The sequence below is a fragment of the Pogoniulus pusillus genome, chromosome 11 (assembly GCF_015220805.1).
Source record: "Pogoniulus pusillus isolate bPogPus1 chromosome 11, bPogPus1.pri, whole genome shotgun sequence".
Taxonomy (NCBI): Eukaryota; Metazoa; Chordata; class Aves; order Piciformes; family Lybiidae; genus Pogoniulus; species Pogoniulus pusillus.
Window position 1 is genome coordinate 8,124,219 of NC_087274.1, and position 18,427 is coordinate 8,142,645.

At 42.6% G+C, this 18,427-nt stretch overlaps 1 protein-coding gene across 1 annotated transcript in view; it reads right to left on the bottom strand.

The window, feature by feature from the left end:
- Positions 1-619: 619 nt before the first annotated feature.
- The window catches only part of CCDC57 (coiled-coil domain containing 57), a 33,708-nt gene continuing 15,900 nt past the window's right edge, over positions 620-18,427 (bottom strand). Inside the window, exons 8-9 of the mRNA XM_064151731.1 lie at positions 12,063-12,285; positions 620-3,148 (exon numbers count right to left, since the gene is read on the bottom strand). Of these exons, the coding sequence (XP_064007801.1) occupies positions 2,910-3,148; positions 12,063-12,285 (462 nt within the window). The 3' untranslated portion in view covers positions 620-2,909. The remainder of the gene's footprint in view (positions 3,149-12,062; positions 12,286-18,427) is intronic.

Here is an 18,427-nt window from a genome sequence, read left to right on the forward strand (position 1 = left end):
CCGGTACGCCCACCATGCCGAAGGACGGAATCATTCTGCGGGCGGGCACCCTTCATCCACAGTCTGCATGGCGTGCACTCCTGAAATCAAAGCGAGCAGCAGCGAGCAGCAGCGATCGGAGCGCTGTTGGCTCTACCCACGGCTGCCACGCCGGCACAAATCCCGTCATTCCCATCCCGTCTTCGGCCGCTGAACGTGGGCCCGGCCGGGAGGAAGCCGTAGCCTTGCCTCGGCTGTGAGCAGAGAAGGCTTCGCTCGGAGGTCCCGTCTCGAGTGGGAGCCCTTCCCTGCTGCCACGCAACATAGCTCGGTTAGGACTTTCTCTGCACGGAACTTTTGCCCTTCTCCGTCTATTCCTCAACACTACAACAGCTTTTTAACTCGTTGACAACAGCAACAATCAACAATTGACTCGGTTTTACCTTTTCAGCAGGGAGTGGCTGTAAATCTCTTTTTTGACAGGCTCTCCTTTCTTTGTATGATTCAGTAGCATCCATTGCACTACCTTGCCACCATTGTCATCTGTTTTTCAAGAATCAGTGCCTAATTTGTTAAATATTTTGGTCATAAGAGAATTTTAGTATTGAGCACACACTTAGCACAACCTCCCCACACAGGATCCAAGCCATATGTTCATGTTCTTTATTGTTATTATGCAGACTTTGTTCTTTTTCAGGATATTTATATGCTATGTTCTTATAATTACTCTCAAACAAATGTACAATGATTTACTTTTTTTTTTCCTACCACAAACAGAACAAAATGAAACAACCAAGAGCTATCACCTTCCCTTACCTACAGCTACCTTGAGGAAACCAGTTTCTCAGGGACACTGCATAAATTAGAGTTGCATTCCTGTCAAGAGGTCTGCATGATCAGACATGCCAGGTGACAAACTCAGGGGGGAGGAAGAAAACAACCACCAAAAAACACCCAAAACCCTCAAATAACCAATCAACAATGACATCTAAAAACCTGCAGTGAAACCTACACAAAGGTAGTTCTGAAGTTTGCAGCCCATGATCTTATATCTATGATGTAAGGAATATAGGGTAATGTTTTCCCTGCTCAGATGCAGTTATTATTACAAACAGTAGGGAACAAACTGCTCTTTTTCTAAGGGCACACTGCTTTTAACACCTGTAAATGCATTAAATCCCATAGCACTGAAACACTGCACATCCCCACAGTTCAAAATTAACCATGGAATTGGAAATAAATTAGAAAGGAAAAAAAAAAAAAAACAACCAGGATAAGCTACAACCATTAAAAACTTTGGAATTTACACATTGTGTTCTTGAAAACCAGTGAGAGCTGTAGCTGGTGTGATCTGGGCCAAAATTCCTCTACTTGTTAGAAACCACTATGCTTTGAGCTACAGAAAGAGCTCATTCAAGGCCTGGTTCAGAGGAATGCATCATGTTGTTCCGGCTCATGAACAATGTTAAATGTTGAATCCAATGGCAGGATTTTCAAGTAATTCAGTGATTTAGAAAGAAGCTCACAAAGCCTTTCAGGCCTCCTTATTGGCTTGGTAGCACCTCAATGAAATTTGTTGCAGATTTAGCATTTGGCTACAGTATCATAAGTACCTTTGCACTGGAGCAAAGCATTTGCAGCAGGGAAGAGAAAAATAATTATTCAAATGCTTAAAACTCTTACTCTACCAGACCCTCAGGTGCCAAAAGGACAGCTGGTTGCAAAGAGGACCAGCAAAGGATTTCTGAAAATGAAAAAGCACTACAGGAAAAAAAGGCTCCTGGATAAGTAGTTCTCTTCCTTCATGTTTAGATTTAATGTGTTTTTAACAGCAGATGAGAAGTATTATTTACTTCAGTGATACCAGTCACAGAATCATTTGGTTTGGAAGGGACCTCCTGAGATCACCTAGTCCTATCACTCTACTCAGCAAGGGACAGCTGGAGCAGGTTGCTCAGGACCCCATCTGGTTGGGTTTTAGGTATTTCCACAGATGGAGACTCTATAACCTCTCTGGGCAATCTATTCTAGTGCATGGCATTTCCCACAGCAAGACAGGTTTTCCTGCAACTTTTCATGTGTATTTCTTTTCCTTATAGCCAAGATTGTCACTGTACTAGCCCAAGACAGCTCAGTGTTACTGGAAACATTACAAAAATGCACTGATCATTGTTTCAATATCCTGGCACATTCATGACTCTATGGATATCCCTCACTACATCACAACTCAGTCAAGCTCTGTTTCAGTTTCATCTGTTGTAAAACTCATTTCCTACAATGCTTCTGCACGATTCCAAGTGCCGCTAATGGACATATTTTTCACTGTTTTAAGCTCTATGCAACCTCTTGTTAAAGAATATACAGTTAATGGTGCAACATTAGAGTTTAATATTACACTTCTTCGTGCTGTCTGACCAAGTGGAAATTGCTACAGAGCAGAGAATCAGTACAGGCCCAGATGTAATCTTTTCTAACCTCTTTCTTTCACGTTGAAAGGTAGCTGCACAGGATTAACGGTTGCATTGTTAATTAAAAGAAAACAAATAGGTTGAGGCATCCCACTAAGCTTAAATCACATCTACAGTTTCTCAACAAAATCTTTACCAAAGACCTGCAAGCCCTGCCTAAAGGCACAAGGCTTTATATATGTCTTAACTGTGCATTTCTAAATCCATGACGCAAGCCATATTTAACATGTATAATTAAAATAAACCAGGACTAGCAGTGAAGTCTGTAACCTCCTAATATGCACAGATTAACCCTCTCTTTTAGGGTTTCATGGTATGAAACAGGGTATTTGTTCTCTCTTCTGGCTGCAAGCATCTCAACTCAACATACTAAAAAATGAAGCTGGTGTTTAGATGTGACTTATAGATTTCCAAGTGACTTAACAGCAAGAGGGGACCTGGAGCTTGCTGCCAACAGAGAAATCAGTCTTTAATGTTATAGTTGCGGATTTTTGCCATTTTAGAAGAGATTTTTGGGTTGATGGGATACGTTTTATGGGTTAGTCCAGATACATTTCTGGATTTTAACTTCTCCTGAACTGCCAGCCTGGTCCCTCTCACTGTCAAATCCGCATCTGGCATTTCCAGTTTATCCTTGGCTTTGCTATTTTGCTGAGATTCTTCAGATTGCTCAGTTGACTGTATAACTTCAAACTCCACTGCTAAAAAAAGGAAGAAAAATACTTTGTTGCTGTGTTTGTGTTTAATGCTGAGATTGGATAGTTGAAGAGAAACGGTTTATACTTTTCTCTAAACACATTTCTACCATGGTGCCTCATTGTCCGAGTCTTTTATTGAGTAACAGAACCATTTGTGTACACAGGAGGCACAGAACTCTTCACTAAGGCTTGCTACACTGATGGTATAGTAATACATCAACATCTCCTGCTCAATCCTTGCTTCATCTGCACCTGTTCATCCTTCATTAGCATCACACTGCTAAAGAGAGGAGAAAGACAGCTGAGAGGTTAGTGTAATTGTTCCAAGCCAAGCGCTATCTGTACAGCTGTTTCTGAACACCTATAGTACAAATCTACCCTTCTTTCCATTGTGAGAGAACATCTGTGTCAGTCAAGGCAACACCAACACACTGGACAATGATACAAAGTTAGACCTAGCTGTTCCTGTATTGCGAAATGGTGATAAAGTAGTTGGCTGCAACAGTTCAATCTGTTTCAAGAAACCACCAGCAGCCACAAAAACTGAAGCAAAACATGTTTGGATATGCTTGATCCAAAGGGCTTGAAGGAATTTCTGTGGGCTTGACAAAGCTGCACTACTGCCATTATCTTTTTGGTTTCATCAGAAAGCAGCAATTACTGTAGAATTATTCCTGTTTACTACCTCAAACACTTGTGTGTAGTAGAGAGGACTAACTCAAAAAGTAACATCTTTGGTTGGGAAGCAGGAAGAGTGCTCCTGGTCCCAGTGGAAGTCCATTCTGCAGCCTCTCACATAATCATCTGAAAATAACTATCTCCAGCTAACTGAACCTTCGTCTTCTCACAGGTTTCGTCAGGTAAGAGAAGTGGAATTGGTCAATCACAGTATTCATCTTAAGCTATAGGTAGCATTTATAGATGCTTGACTCCAGACTCTTACCACTTATTTTTCAAGGCGCTGAGATTTTAACTTTAGATTTTCTCTGAAGTGCCAAAGCAGACGGCAGAAGTAGTCATAACACAACTGTGGTACACACCACAGCATTCTCTACTAGCTGATTTTTTAAAAGCATGACAGGCTTCAATCCTAGGTACTGTTCAATCATGGAGCAAGAACAAGAGGTGCACAAACTGGCAAAGATCAGTTATTAGCAGGATAAGGCAAGTTTTCATAGTCGACAACGTGGTAGAAAGTCTAAACAAAGGCAGGCATCATGGAATGAATTAATCTATTGAGGGTTTATAGCCCTGTGCAAATCAGGACGCGGTGGCTACTGGCAAAACACGACACTTTGCAAGACTTTTTTTTTTTTTTTGTTGCATTGGGGCTCAGCTTGAAGCAGCTGTTCAGCCGTGTGTGCGCAAACCATGGGCTGTCGGCTCGGTGCCATTCGTTATTACAGACGGCAGAAGCTCAGGGGGCTCTGCTGCGCTTGGTGCGAGATGCTGTTGTTCAGCGTTGCCACCTAGTGGCTACCTACAGATGTAGGAGGTCCGAAGGAAGATGCAAGACCTTCGAGTCTATTTTCCTGCCTGGAAAAAGGGCTCTAATAATGCGTTACCCGAGAGCTCTACCGCATCCGCCAGATAATAAAGCAGAATTTTACAACATCAATGCTTCAGAACAGTGTGGGCAGTCTGAAGGGTAGTGGATACAGCTTGAAAGATTCTTTAGCTTGAACAGGAGCATCACCAGTAACAGCAGTGAGCAGATCCATAAATAGCACACAGCCAATACTGCTTACAAACAGCCTGGGGTTTGATTTACTCCCTCAGTTTTGAAGGATCTTTCGTATTCAGCTGAGGGGATACTTCCAGATATAATGCAAGAGGTCCTAATCCTGTAGATCCAAAGGCAAACTAACCAAGCACTAAGCCTCAATGCATCCCTTCCTCTGAGGTCTTCTGTATGCTTGTGTCTTGACATTAGTAGAGACAGTACAGTTATAACTAGAAAAGGTTACTTAGGTACTTGGAGCATCAAAACACACAACACAAGCATTCTGTATGGCTGTTGTTAAGTTTTGGACTGTCAAAAATCCATGTGAACACAAACTGCTAACTTCTAAGGTTAGTTCCACAAAACAGAAGAGAAAGAACCAGTACCCCAGAATAAACAATGTTATTTGAAGTGAAATATCCTAAGAAAACACTGAACAAGGACCTTCAGATGTCATTTGGTTTTGCCTGGGCCTGTCCAAGTGTGAAGAACCTCAAACAAAATCTGCATGATTGCTGTGTAGTAAAAGTTAAATGTGGTAGCTTGCTTTCCACAAGCAAACAATACAAAAGCACACCTAATTTACAAGCCTGTGACTTGCTTCCAGAAGTGACCTGGGCAACAAGATCTAGTAAGATGATACTCAAGAGTCTAAACTGCTTTTGAAAACGGACCTAAATGTTTTTGTGTGTTGAAATGCTTAACACAGCTTCTATTTGATGTATGTAAATACAGTCAGAAATTAATATTCACAGATTTTTTTTTTCCCCCAGAACTGAAGAGATACAGGTAGATGCATTGCATGAGCAAACTGAAACTGCCCCAGATGAAAAATGTCACTTAATAAACTTGTCACTAGATATTTGCTTATGGCTAACAGTGCTTCTGAAGGTACACCAATTCAAACAAGTTCCTATTCAAGAGCAGAACATTTAAGTGAAGAAAATGTAACTAGAGGATTAGTTAATATTTGTGAAACACTCCAAATATGAAGTTTTATGTAATGCAGGAAAGAAATCATGAGTCCTCCTGTGATTGGAGCTGGAATGAAGCCAGAACCAGAGCGCTCTTTCTGTTTGTTAATATTTTACCAGATTCTTTCTCTGGCCAGCTTTTTACCCACATGGATTGCTCTTAGAACTGTCAGTGATGTCAAAGCTGTTGAAATTCTGTCTAGTGTGGAAACACTTAAGATAACTTTTGATCCATAAAGTGTAGAATTTCAGACCACAGAGCTTTGCAAGTAACAGCAACAATGAGAACTACAGTAGAAGAAACTCCCCTAAGTTCAAGTAGTAAACCAGAAAAGCTACTTTGCTTCATAGCAGCTCAATCTCCTTTGTTAGGCCACAATGTAAACACAAACTAGTAGACCCAAGACACAGTTTTGAGTATCTATGGAGGTGAGGTTTGTCAACCTCAGTGAGACCCTCAGGACCCCTCAGAACCAGTGGGACCATCAACCACAACTGCTGTCCTCCATTGGCATGGGAAAGATAAAGTTTCATCTATCCCAAAAGTAAATAAAAGAAGTTACTAGTGGGGACACTCCAAGCACAGATACAGCTTGCCTTACCCCTTATGCACCTTGCACTGACCACACACTCTGACAGAGCTGATCAGGAGCTTTTCACATGGTAGCACAAGGCACCCTTCACCGTACCAGCTCCGCTCTGAGGGCAATCTTACGGTCAAACTTTAATAGGTGATGTTTGCTTTTCGTTCCAGAAAAACAAGTAAGTGTCTCCAGTAGCCAGTAAAAACTCAATTAGGCTAAAGTACTTGAAAACAAAGCAATCTTAGTTTTCTGTATGTTTTGTAAAGCTTCCCCTCCTCCTGCCTGACAGGAGGCCCTAGCCCACATGTCAATAGAGCAACCTTGCAGCATGTACAGGAGCTAATCACAGGTTTGTACACGTGTCATGGTTTTTGGAGGAAAAGACACAACTCCTCTGGTAAGCAGCTTTCCTCTGAAGATGGCCTGTCACCAGTGCTCAACATGCACATGGCACAGATCACCAACTGAAGTCTCCCATCTGCTCTCAACCTCTGGGATGGGATATATAAAAAGGAAAGAAACATAAAAGTGTATTTCTGACCAGTACAGTCTAAGTAACTAACACTGATGCTCCTAATATCATCATAGCTTGTACTTGTCCACCTCTGTAGCAGGAGCTTTTTCTTTCAATACTACAGAATGATTAAATCACCCAAACAAATCCTTTATTTCTATTTGTCTGCATAATGAACATATAAATTATTAAATCCACCTGATTCCTACAGTACAAACTAAATATTCACAGTCAGAGTAAGGAGAGAGAAAACTAAACTATCTCATAGTCTCCTCACTTGCTTCCATAAGTTCTTAATTTGATGATAGAATCATAGAATCAGTCAGAGTTGGAAAAGATCACAAGGATCATCTAGTTCCAAACCCCTTGCCATTGGCAGGGACACCTTACAACAGATGAGCCTGTTTAAAGCCTCATCCAGTCTGGCCTTAAACACCTCCAGGAACAGGCCTTCAATCACCTCTCTGGGCAACCCATTCCAGGGTCTCACCACTCTCATGGTAGAGAACTTCTTCCTAACATCCAGTCTGAATCTACCCATTTCTAGCTTTGTTCCATGATGAAAAAAGTATATAACAATGCTCTTCAGTAATACAGTGTTAACATAGTCAAATCCATTTCAAAATGCATTGAATTGTGTCATATTCTGGAAACACAACAAATTGCAGGGCTTACTTGACATGCTAACCATTTTAAGTCACAAAGCATTGTTTTGTACATGAAAAAAAAAGTGAATGAAGCTTTTCAAAAGGTTAGAAATAAAAAAATCATTCTCAGATCACTATTGCTTCTGTTTTACCAGAAATGTCCATAAAACACAGCTCCTGGACTTACAGATTTGTAAAGAGTTGAACTTGTAAAGAAACCATTTGAATAAGCAAAGTAACTTGCTTACTTAAAAAGACTGGATGAGGCACTTAGTGCCATGGTCTAGTTGATTGGAAACAGCTGGGTCATAGGTTGGACTGGATCATCTTGGAAGTCTCTTCCAACCTGGCTGACTCCTATTCAGTAGGACAAGGGAGGTTATTCTGCCCCTGTACTCAACGCTGGTCAGGCCACACCTTGAGTACTGTGTCCAGTTCTGGGCTCCTCAATTCAAGAGAGATGTTGAGGTATTGGAACGTGTCCAGAGAAGGGCAACAAAGCTGGTGAGGGGCCTGGAGCATAAACGCTATGAGGAGAGGCTGAGGGAGCTGGGGGTGTGCAGCCTGGAGAAGAGGAGGCTCAGGGGTGACCTCATTGCTGTCTACAACTACCTGAAGGGAGGCTGTAGTCAGGTGGAGGTTGGTCTCTTCTCCCAGGCAACCAGCAATAGAAGAAGGGGACAGAGACTCAAGTTGTGCCAGGGGAGGTCTAGGCTGGATGTGAGGATGAAGTTCTTGCCATAGAGAGTGATTGGCATTGGAATGGGCTGCCCAGGGAGGTGGTGGAGTCGCCGACCCTGGAGGTGTTCAAGACAAGCCTGTATGAGGCACTTAGTGCCATGGTCTAGTTGATTGGACAGAGCTGGATTATAGGTTGGACTGGACGATCTTGGAGGTCTCTTCCAACCTGGTTAACTCTATTCTATTCCAAATAATTTTTTTTGTTGCTGAGCTTTGAGTGTGTGCATAAACTTGTATCTGAAAACCCAGTATCAAGTCACTTTGTCTCAGGGATGGCTCTGTCCACTGTAACCACGTGTTTGATGAGTGAGCTAAATTCAAGAGAGTGGTTTTAAACAGGGAAGATTAAGGTCATCTTCCATCTTTCATGCCAATCTTAGGAATGAAAAATAGTGGAAGCCACTGCTAAATATCAGAAGCAGAACTCCTTGGGAATTGTGTATATTCTGCTCTGAGATTACATTTTTGCCAAAAAGCAAGCTTTCCCTTTCTCAGTCTTGTTTCCTGCAATACAGAATTCATACTAGAAGACTTAAAGACCATTTGGATCATTGCCTGGAGCACAAAGCTGAGCAATATATGAGTTTTAAAAAGTTCTGTTGTTGCAATGCAGTATTTTCAGGGTCTGCACATCAAAAAAAGTAAGCAACTCTGCTCAGGTATTCCTGATGCAGAGATCAAATTAAGGTTGTCCTGGGGAAAAATACGACCCCCTTATTGATGTTTCATTTGTTTCATGTCAGCAATATCACTTTCCCTTTTGCTATTTCTGGACCCCCAAAATACTGCACTAAGTTTTGCAACGGTGGTTGGAAATTACTAAACATTAAGAAACTGATGTCCTTGTAAGGCTGCCAGTGGCATTGCATCACGCATACAGCAGCATGAAGCTGCGTGGCACTATCAGTAATGTTTCAAAGACATCCTTTTGCTTATCCTGTCAATATAGGCCTGACCTGAAGTAATCTTTCTGTTTCAGTCCCAGGCCCACAAATAAAGCACATGCATCACATCTGGCAGCGCTGTGTCCATTCCAGCCCTACAGGTCTGTCCATGCGGTTACTTTGTCCCTGCAATGCAATGGTGTTGTGAATAAACACACTTATAATCCATCCTTCATTTTGAAAGTCCTCTTAAATATGATTGTTTTTTTTCTTGCATGCTGCTAAAGATGGTTCATTGCATCTATACCCTAGTTTGAAAATAGATGTAATGCAGGTTGGAAAAGACCTCTGGGTGAAATGTCACAGTGCTTATTGCTCCCTGCTCAGAATGGATCTTGACACAACTTGTGTCCATTGCTTCTTTTCACTGTGCACAACTAAGATCCAAAATCCCTCACTGGGTATTTAAACAGTAGCAATCAAACCACCCACTGACTCTTTCTTTTCCGCACTGAACAACCCAGATCTTTAACCTACTTCTCATGTAACATGTCCCAGCACCCTAGCCATCTTGGTACCTCTTCTCTGGACTCCCATGTTTTGCGCTAGAGAGTCCAAAACTTGACACAGTACTCCAGATATGGCCTCACAAATACCAAATAGTGGAGAGCAAAAAATTCCCCTTATCTGGTTGAGTTTGGTACAGCCTATGGCTTACTTCTTGGAAATCAGCAGAGGAAAGGGTAGAAAAAGCTGATGTCAGGAAGGACAAAGTCTATCAACAAACCTGCCCTTTCCTTCCTCTGGAGAATCATAGAATCAACCAGACTGGAAGAGACCTCCAAGATCATCCAGTCCAACCTATCCCCTAGCCCTAGCCAGTCAACTAGACCACAGCACTAAGTGCCTCATCCAGTCTTTTCTTGAACACCTCCAGGGACGGTGCTTCCTCCACCTCCCTGGGCAGCCCATTCCAATGCCAATCACTCTCTCTGGGAAGAACTTCCTCCTACCATCCAGCCTATACTTTCCCTGACACAACTTGAGACTGTGTCCCCTTGTTCTATTGCTGGTTCCTGGGAGAAGAGGCCAACCCCCACCTGGCTACAATGTCCCTTCAGGTAGTTGTAGACAGCAATGAGGTCACCCCTGAGCCTCCTCTTCTCCAGGCTAAACAACCCCAGCTCCCTCAGCCTCTCCTCATAGTGTTTATGCTCCAGGCCTCTCACCAGCTTTGTTGCCCTTCTCTGGACACACTCAAGCATCTCAACATCTCCCTTGAATTGAGGAGCCCAGAACTGGACACAGTTATCCCAGTCGCTGGATTCTTTGTGTAGTCTGGCATGTGGTTAATGGCACACAAGTATCTATGTAATGGTAAGAGGTCATTATGAATATAAAGCTCATTTGGAAAAGCTAAATGTCTGCCGTATTACTCCACAGCTGTCATCAGATCTCAGGAATAATAATGCAAATAATAATAATATCAATCCCCACAAAAAACCAAACAACCCACATCACATAAGCCCCATAGAATTCTAAGAAGTAATTTGTTGAATGCTGTAAGTCTTATTTAAAAATAGGAAAAATCATTTTAGCTTGGAACATTCTGGAGAATTTTTTGTCTGTCATCTATCAACTTCTTCAATAACGAAGTTTCCTTCTGGGGAACATTCTCTGTTATTAGCCATCCTTGAAGTTTTTTTCTAGTGTTATAATTTAAGGCCTTGATTTTCTCCCATCCACAGCAGTTTTCCAATCTATTGCTAATGAAAGATTATTTAATGAACAGGCCAACAGTTTGGGAGACCTAACATTCATCCACAGTACACTGCTCAACATAACGGCTACCCTTCAAAAGTTCCTTGACAATTTGCTTATGAAGAGGCTACACTTACTGCACACACCCTAGAAAGTGTGGAATCAGCCAGGTTGGAAGAGACCTCCAAGGTCATACAGTCCAACCTATCACCCAGCCCTGTCCAATCAACCAGACCATGGCACTAAGTGCCTCAGCCAGGCTTTTCTTGAACACCTCCAGAGATGGCAACTCCACCACCTCCCTGGGCAGCCCATTCCAATGCCAATCACTCTCTCTGTGAAGAACTTCCTCCTAACATCCAGCCTATAATACAAACCTAGAAATGGTGCTTCTGATGAAATTTCCAAGAATATGTTAAAGTATTACATTAACTACTTTACTACTTTCTATGAACTAAAGTTTAGTCTATGTCCTAGGTTTTACCTTCTCTTCTCATTCTACCCCTGACACTGCCTGATCTGCAAGGTCAGGGTGCTGTGTGCTTTATTTCTTTTGTTCCAGGTTGCTGGTCTGGGCTGTAAAATTCTATATAATGCTTTGCTCACTGTAGGTGCCCACAGCACATACCACATCATGCCCATATCTCACTCCTGGCCTTTATGTCTTAGCAGACTGAGTAGTATTGCAGCTACTAACCTGCCACAGAAATAATGATTAGGCAAGGCCGAATTACAATTTGATCTAAGTCACTTGGCAATACATGAAGCATGCAATTCTTAGAGAGACACTTTCACATCTGCCCCAGATAAGATTTAGACCATGCCAAAACAGAAGGCTAGCTGCATTTCCCAGGAGTATTTAATAAAAGGAGAGGAGCATTTGCAACAGTGGCATTAAACCCAGAGACCTATATATGTATGGCTCTTACTTCTGCTGAAAACAATTAAATTCCTGTCAGGTAACTCATTAATCATTCTGATTACAGGACTGTAACAGACACATTTAGTGGAAGGGGCTAGCATCCAATACCAGACTTCTAACCTTCTAGAAGAGTCAAATATTGTCACTACTTTACAAAACATGCTTACCTTGGTCAGTGTTCTTTAGAGGACTGAGACCAGAAGGGCTTGATCCCATTTCTAAAGTTTGCCAAGTATCTTGGCAGCAATTATATGCTCTAGATAAAGGAAGATGGAGCTGCTGGGATTGACTAAGCCTCTGCTGGAGTGGCTGACTGTGAACAATCCTTGAGGATGGGTCTGTCTTTCTTTGCTCTGGCCCATGATTTTTGGTGGAGAAATCTTGCTGAACCTGTTTGAATTCAAACACAGTCTTACAGAGATGCAGACTGATAATGGCATCTTGGTCTTTGAAAGGTAGAAGGTTTCAGCAAATGGCAAGATATACATATATAAAAATATTATTTTTCATTCACAGTATCACAGTATCATCAGGGTTGGAAGAGACCTCACAGATCATCAAGTCCAACCCTTTACCACAGAGCTCAAGGCTAGACCATGGCACCAAGTGCCACGTCCAACCTTGCCTTGAACTGCCCCAGGGACGGCGACTCCACCACCTCCCTGGGCAGCCCATTCCAGTGTCCAATGACTCTCTCAGTGAAGAACTTTCTCCTCACCTCCAGCCTAAATCTCCCCTGGCACAGCCTGAGGCTGTGTCCTCTTGTTCTGGTGCTGGCCACCTGAGAGAAGAGAGCAACCTCCCCCTGGCCACAACCACCCCTCAGGTAGTTGTAGACAGCAATAAGGTCACCCCTGAGCCTCCTCTTCTCCAGGCTAACCAATCCCAGCTCCCTCAGCCTCTCCTCGTAGGGCTGTGCTCAAGGCCTCTCCCCAGCCTCGTCGCCCTTCTCTGGACACGCTCAAGCATCTCAATGTTCCTCCTAAACTGGGGGGCCCAGAACTGAACACAGTACTCAAGGTGTGGTCTAACCAGTGCAGAGTACAGGGGCAGAATGACCTCCCTGCTCCTGCTGACCACACCATTCCTGATGCAGGCCAGGATGCCACTGGCTCTCTTGGCCACCTGGGCACACTGCTGGCTCATGTTCAGGCGGGTATCAATCAGCACCCCCAGGTCCCTCTCTGTCTGGCTGCTCTCCAGCCACTCCGACCCCAGCCTGTATCTCTGCATGGGGTTGTTGTGGCCAAAGTGCAGCACCCTGCACTTGGAGCTATTGAACACCATCCCATTGGACTCTGCCCATCTGTCCAGGTGGTCAAGGTCCCGCTGCAGAGCCCTTCTGCCCTCCAACTCAGTCACATCTGCCCCCAGCTTGGTGTCATCTGCAAACTTGCTGATGACTGACTCAATGCCCTCATCCAGATCATCTATGAAGATGTTAAAGAGGATGGGGCCCAGCACAGATCCCTGAGGGACACCACTAGTGACTGGCCGCCAGCTGGATGTGGCACCATTTTGAAAGGTTGTACAAGAAAATGAATTACTACATCTTGGATATTAAAAAGGGCTATCCTCCTTTCTAGTCTCAACAAATTCCAGATGTAACAGAGATTATTCCAAAAGAAAGATCCTCCATGACAATCACTTCATTCGTGACCCACCAGCAACCCATGAGCTGAAGAGGGTGGACTACTGCTCCTGGAGTTTAGTGCACCATGTGGAAACTCACAGTCAAATCTACCTCTCCAAGAGCCACAGATACATTGTATTTTAAACTTATATTTCTTCTTAAGAAGGAAAGAGTCTCCCTCAGTGATTTTAAAAAGAACCTGGGGGACATGAGATGCCATAAAACAGCAAACAGTACCCAGCTCGTTAAAAATAAGGCAAGGGAAGGCTGGGATGGATGGGCAATGAATAGCCAGTGGTCTTAGTTTAAGAATCAGATACGTTCTAAAATGAGTTGTGAAAGAAAGAATAAATTAAAGAGGTGGAGAAGAAAAAGTAAAAACAAAATATAGATTTGAAATGTGGTTATTTTGCCCAGATCTGGAAATCGCTTTTATAGGTGTTTAGTATAAGCATTTAATTAATCCTTTCTTTAGACCTCAATCTAAGCAGTGCACAAGTAGGCTACAAAAGGTCTACTTCAATGCTTTACTGAACCTGAATCTCCTTTGTAAAAGTATTGCTGGTGTTAGAGTTTAAGAGCTTAAGAAACACTTCACTGAACTGAAAGTTCGAGGGAACAAAGAATGCCAACCTTGTGATTTCAAGTTGGTAAAGATATTCCCAAGCATCATGGACAAATTATCTGCCCACAAGCACACTGAAGCATTCCACAGTCAGCTCACCTGTTGGCAGACAACTCTCCAGGCTTTCTGCACGCTTTAACAGTTGCCTTACCCATTTCCTTCTGAAACTCCACAAGAGGGCGATTGCCCTGACATATAGGACCAGAGTCCACCTTTTCACCTAGGAGTTTGGAAAGTTTAAGACCTCCTGCTCCAGAAGCAGCCCATCCCACTGTTCCATAAGTGTATCACTGCTATGCCAATAAGGTTATTTATTTAATGCTCCCCATTTTTTTTCCTCTGAGGACCTTTCTCACGCTTTCTTAATCTGGAGAGGAGAAGGCTCCGAGGTGACCCTAATGTGGCCTCTCGGTATCTTAAGGGGAGACTACAAGAAAGCAGGGGAAGGACTTTTAAGATCAGGTAGTGATAGGACTAGGGGGAATGGAACAAAGCTAGAAATGGGTAGATTCAGACTGGTTGTTAGGAAGAAGTTTTTCATGATAAGGGTGATGAGACCCTGGAATGGGTTGCCCAGAGAGATGGTCAAAGCCCCATCCCTGAAGATGTTTAAGGCCAGGCTGGATGAGGCTCTAGACAGGTTGATCTTGTGTGAGGTGTCCCTGCCCATGGCAGAGGGTTTGGAACTAGATGATCCTTGTGGTCCATTCCAACCCTGACTGATTCTATGCTGCAACAGGATTCTAATACTTGTGACAGTGCTATTATGACAGCTCTTTATCAAGCCCTCACATTGTCAATGAAGAGTGGCAAAACAGTGCTGTTTTCCCAGATCTGTTCTCACAGTGCTTGAATAATTTGAGCCTTCCCAGCTTTGGAACCCAGATGGCCTTCACTACAGTATGTCCTAACTAGCATTTGTGTTGCCCTCACTAATACTTTTGCTGTCAAAAGATCTAGATTAGATAAATTTGGCAAAATATCTCCAGCTCATAATGTATTTACCTGCCTGACCTGTTACAATTCTCCATTTCCATTATCTCAGGCTATCTGCTATATCTAAGGAAGACTAAGTCTCCATTAGCTCTGCAAAGGTACACCAGATGGCATTCTCAGTTTATCACTGTCTGATGGTTTACAATGTTTGCCCACACTGCAACCTTTAAAACTTCTTCATTGACTAATGAGCAGTAAAGAAGAACAGGGGCTTATTTTCACTCATGCAAGCTGTTCAAATTTGGTTCTAATTGACTGTAACAGCACAGCCTTTTGGACTTCAGGCAACCTCTCTCTATCAAACAAGAGTGCCCCTTCTGGGGATATCTTCTGCTAGGAAGAACCTAAGAGAAATTCAAGCACCTGTGATAAGGCAGCTGAACAGGGAGTTCTCTGCCAGATTCCCTTAGAACACATTCTGAGATATTGCCATAAATTCAGCTTGATAAATTCATCTTGTCCGAGAAATGTTTGTCTGAATTATTCCCCAGTATGTGTCTTTCCCAGCTGAAATAGTGTTTGGATGCTTGGAGAGCCTTTTCCTTTCATATGCCAACATCTGATCCTTCCAAACAAGTACTGCCTGGTTTTACTACTGTTTTTTATCCAAGAGAACAGTAATCCTGTCAAGAAGGTGGGTAACTAACTGCTGAAAAACCTGATGGCAGAACACTGAGCTTGATCCTGTCAATGCTCATGCTTCACTTTCAATCTCTGGATGATTTTTGTGCCTCAACTTCTCACATTTGTTCTAATCTTACTGACCCAAAAGCTTTTGTAATTAGTTCAGCTAACAACCCTCATGGGTACAATTACATGGCTAATCTGCAGTGCTCTTTTACTTCCCAGGGAACAAAAAAGCAATCAAACAACAAAAATCTACCACCTATTTTGAGCAGAACTAAACTGCAAATTGAAAGCACGTCATCCCCAGACATACAGCTGGTAAAGTTAATGCCAGCTGAGTCACTCAACCTTTAGTTACCTGATTTATAGCACTTATTCTAAGCAGCTACAGAGTTTCTTCCTTCCTTTCTTCTTCTTTTTTATTTTTTAATTTAACAGCATGATTAAATGTAAGAAAATAAAATATTAATGAGGATTTATTTCCACTCTCTCTCTTCTAAGAAACTCACCTTCGTCATTCACACTGTCTGGCCAGATAGTTCTGTAAACACCCAGGGCAATCAGATAACATCTGAAGAAGTTAGTGATAACTTCAGGCCCACAAAACCACAGGGTAATGTGCTCAGAACGAATGCATGGTTATTCCAGCTTTTCTTCTTTAGAATGTGTCTAGATGTAAAAATGTTTCAGGCATTTTTAGATCATGTTCAAATAGTAAAGTTTTCAAGTAACTGACTGATGTCTGTGATTTCCTAGTGCAATCTCACACCATGACTGTCTCCTGTGTAGTTTCCTATTAACAACAAGATCTTACTATGCATAAAGAGAAACATTAAACTTCAGTCTCCTATGTATTCCTGCATGAACCTTAGTAATCCACAAAACTACTCCCAGTCTGTTCTTGATTTCAATTAAGATAACTAAGAATGCATAAAGAGAGAATTAAAAATAAACAGGACCCTTCAGAGGAAATTATCTTTAATTCAGTTGATTTTTTCCCTAGTGGCAGTTTCAATCTCACAGTCTGGAAGCTGACTGCTTGGGAAGCAGCTCAGCAGAAAAGAAACAGGAATTCTGCTGGAGTACAAGTCAAACATGAGGCAGTGACATGTTCTTGTGACCTTTGGCCAACATCACTCTGGGCTGCATCAGGAAAAGCACTGCCAGCAGGTCAAGGAAGGTGATTGTTTCCCTCTGTCAAGCACTGGTGCAGGCATGTTTAGAGTGCTGTAACTGCTTTTGGGCTGCCCAGTAAGGGAGTGATTTGCTATTGGAATGGGCTGCTCAGGGAGGTGGTGGAGTCGCCTCCCCTGAAGGTGTTCTAAAATAGCCTGGATGAGGCACTTAGTGCCATGGTCTAGTTCACTGGAGAGGGCTGGGTGATAGGTTGGACTGGATGATCTTGGAGGTCTCTTCCAACCTGGCTGATTCTATGATGCTACGATTCTAAGACAGACGTTGACATACTGGAGCATAAAGATGCCCAATGATTTGAAGTGTTGGACATATGAGAAGAGGTTGGGAAAGCTGGCCTTGTTCAGCCTCCAGGTGAGATAGGTCAGGAGTGATCTTTTCAACTTGTATAAGTCCTTGATGGGGATGGTGGGAGGAGGTAAAGATGAGTGAGCCAGATTCTTCTCAGTGATATACAGTAGAAGATCAAGGGGCAACAGGCAGAAAGTGAAGTCCAGGATGCTCACAAGGGCTAAAAAAAAACCAACCCAACTCCAGTCTTCTTTACTGAGAGGATGATCCAGCACTGGAACAAGTTGCCCATATAGATTCACAGAGGAAGTATTTCCCCAGTTGAACTTGGTTAATAATTCTACTGGAGTCTTATACCTCAGAGCAACAACCTCACTCTTTCTCAAAGAACACTGTTTACCACCCTCAAAACTACAACGACAATCAGCTGCTCTGACTCAATCCTCACAGGAACAAACCCATTGATCAGTTAGGTAAAGTACACAGTGAAATCCTGCCTGTTGAAGTCACAGGGAGGTCTACCACTAAGTACTAGGGATTCATCCATTTGTTCCTCTGATGAAAGCTGCAATTTAACTATTAAAAGTTCTATTTTACGTACAAATGACAAGAGGCAGGTTAATTACACACCTTGCTTTCATAGATGGAAAATGTGCTGCAGCAATAATTTGGATATGAGTGCTTAAAAATCCCAGCACTGTGGGTATCTGGAAACATGCTGATTAATCATTTTCAATTTTATCTTAGAACATACTGCAAAGCCTTCCAATGGCCTATCTTACCTAAAATGAAGCTTTATGATGCTCATGCCTGTAATTCAGAAATACATTTATGCTGCATTAGAATCAGAATCATAAAATAAGAGAGTCATTTGTGCTGGAAAAGACCTTTGAGATCATCAAATCCAACCATTAACCTTACTCTACCAAGTCCACCACTAAACCATATCACAGCACAAGCTGTTCTGAAATTCCTTGGGTGAAACATAAAGAAAGATGATTTTTGAAGTCCCAGCTACAGCCATTTATGTAAAAGGGATGACATCTGCTTGGCAGCATCACTAGTGGTGCTCCTGAGAGCTCAGGTTTAGGGTCAGTTCTCTTTCAGTGCTTTTATCAATGACCCAGACATAGGAGTTGAGCGAACACTAAGTTTGCCAATGATAT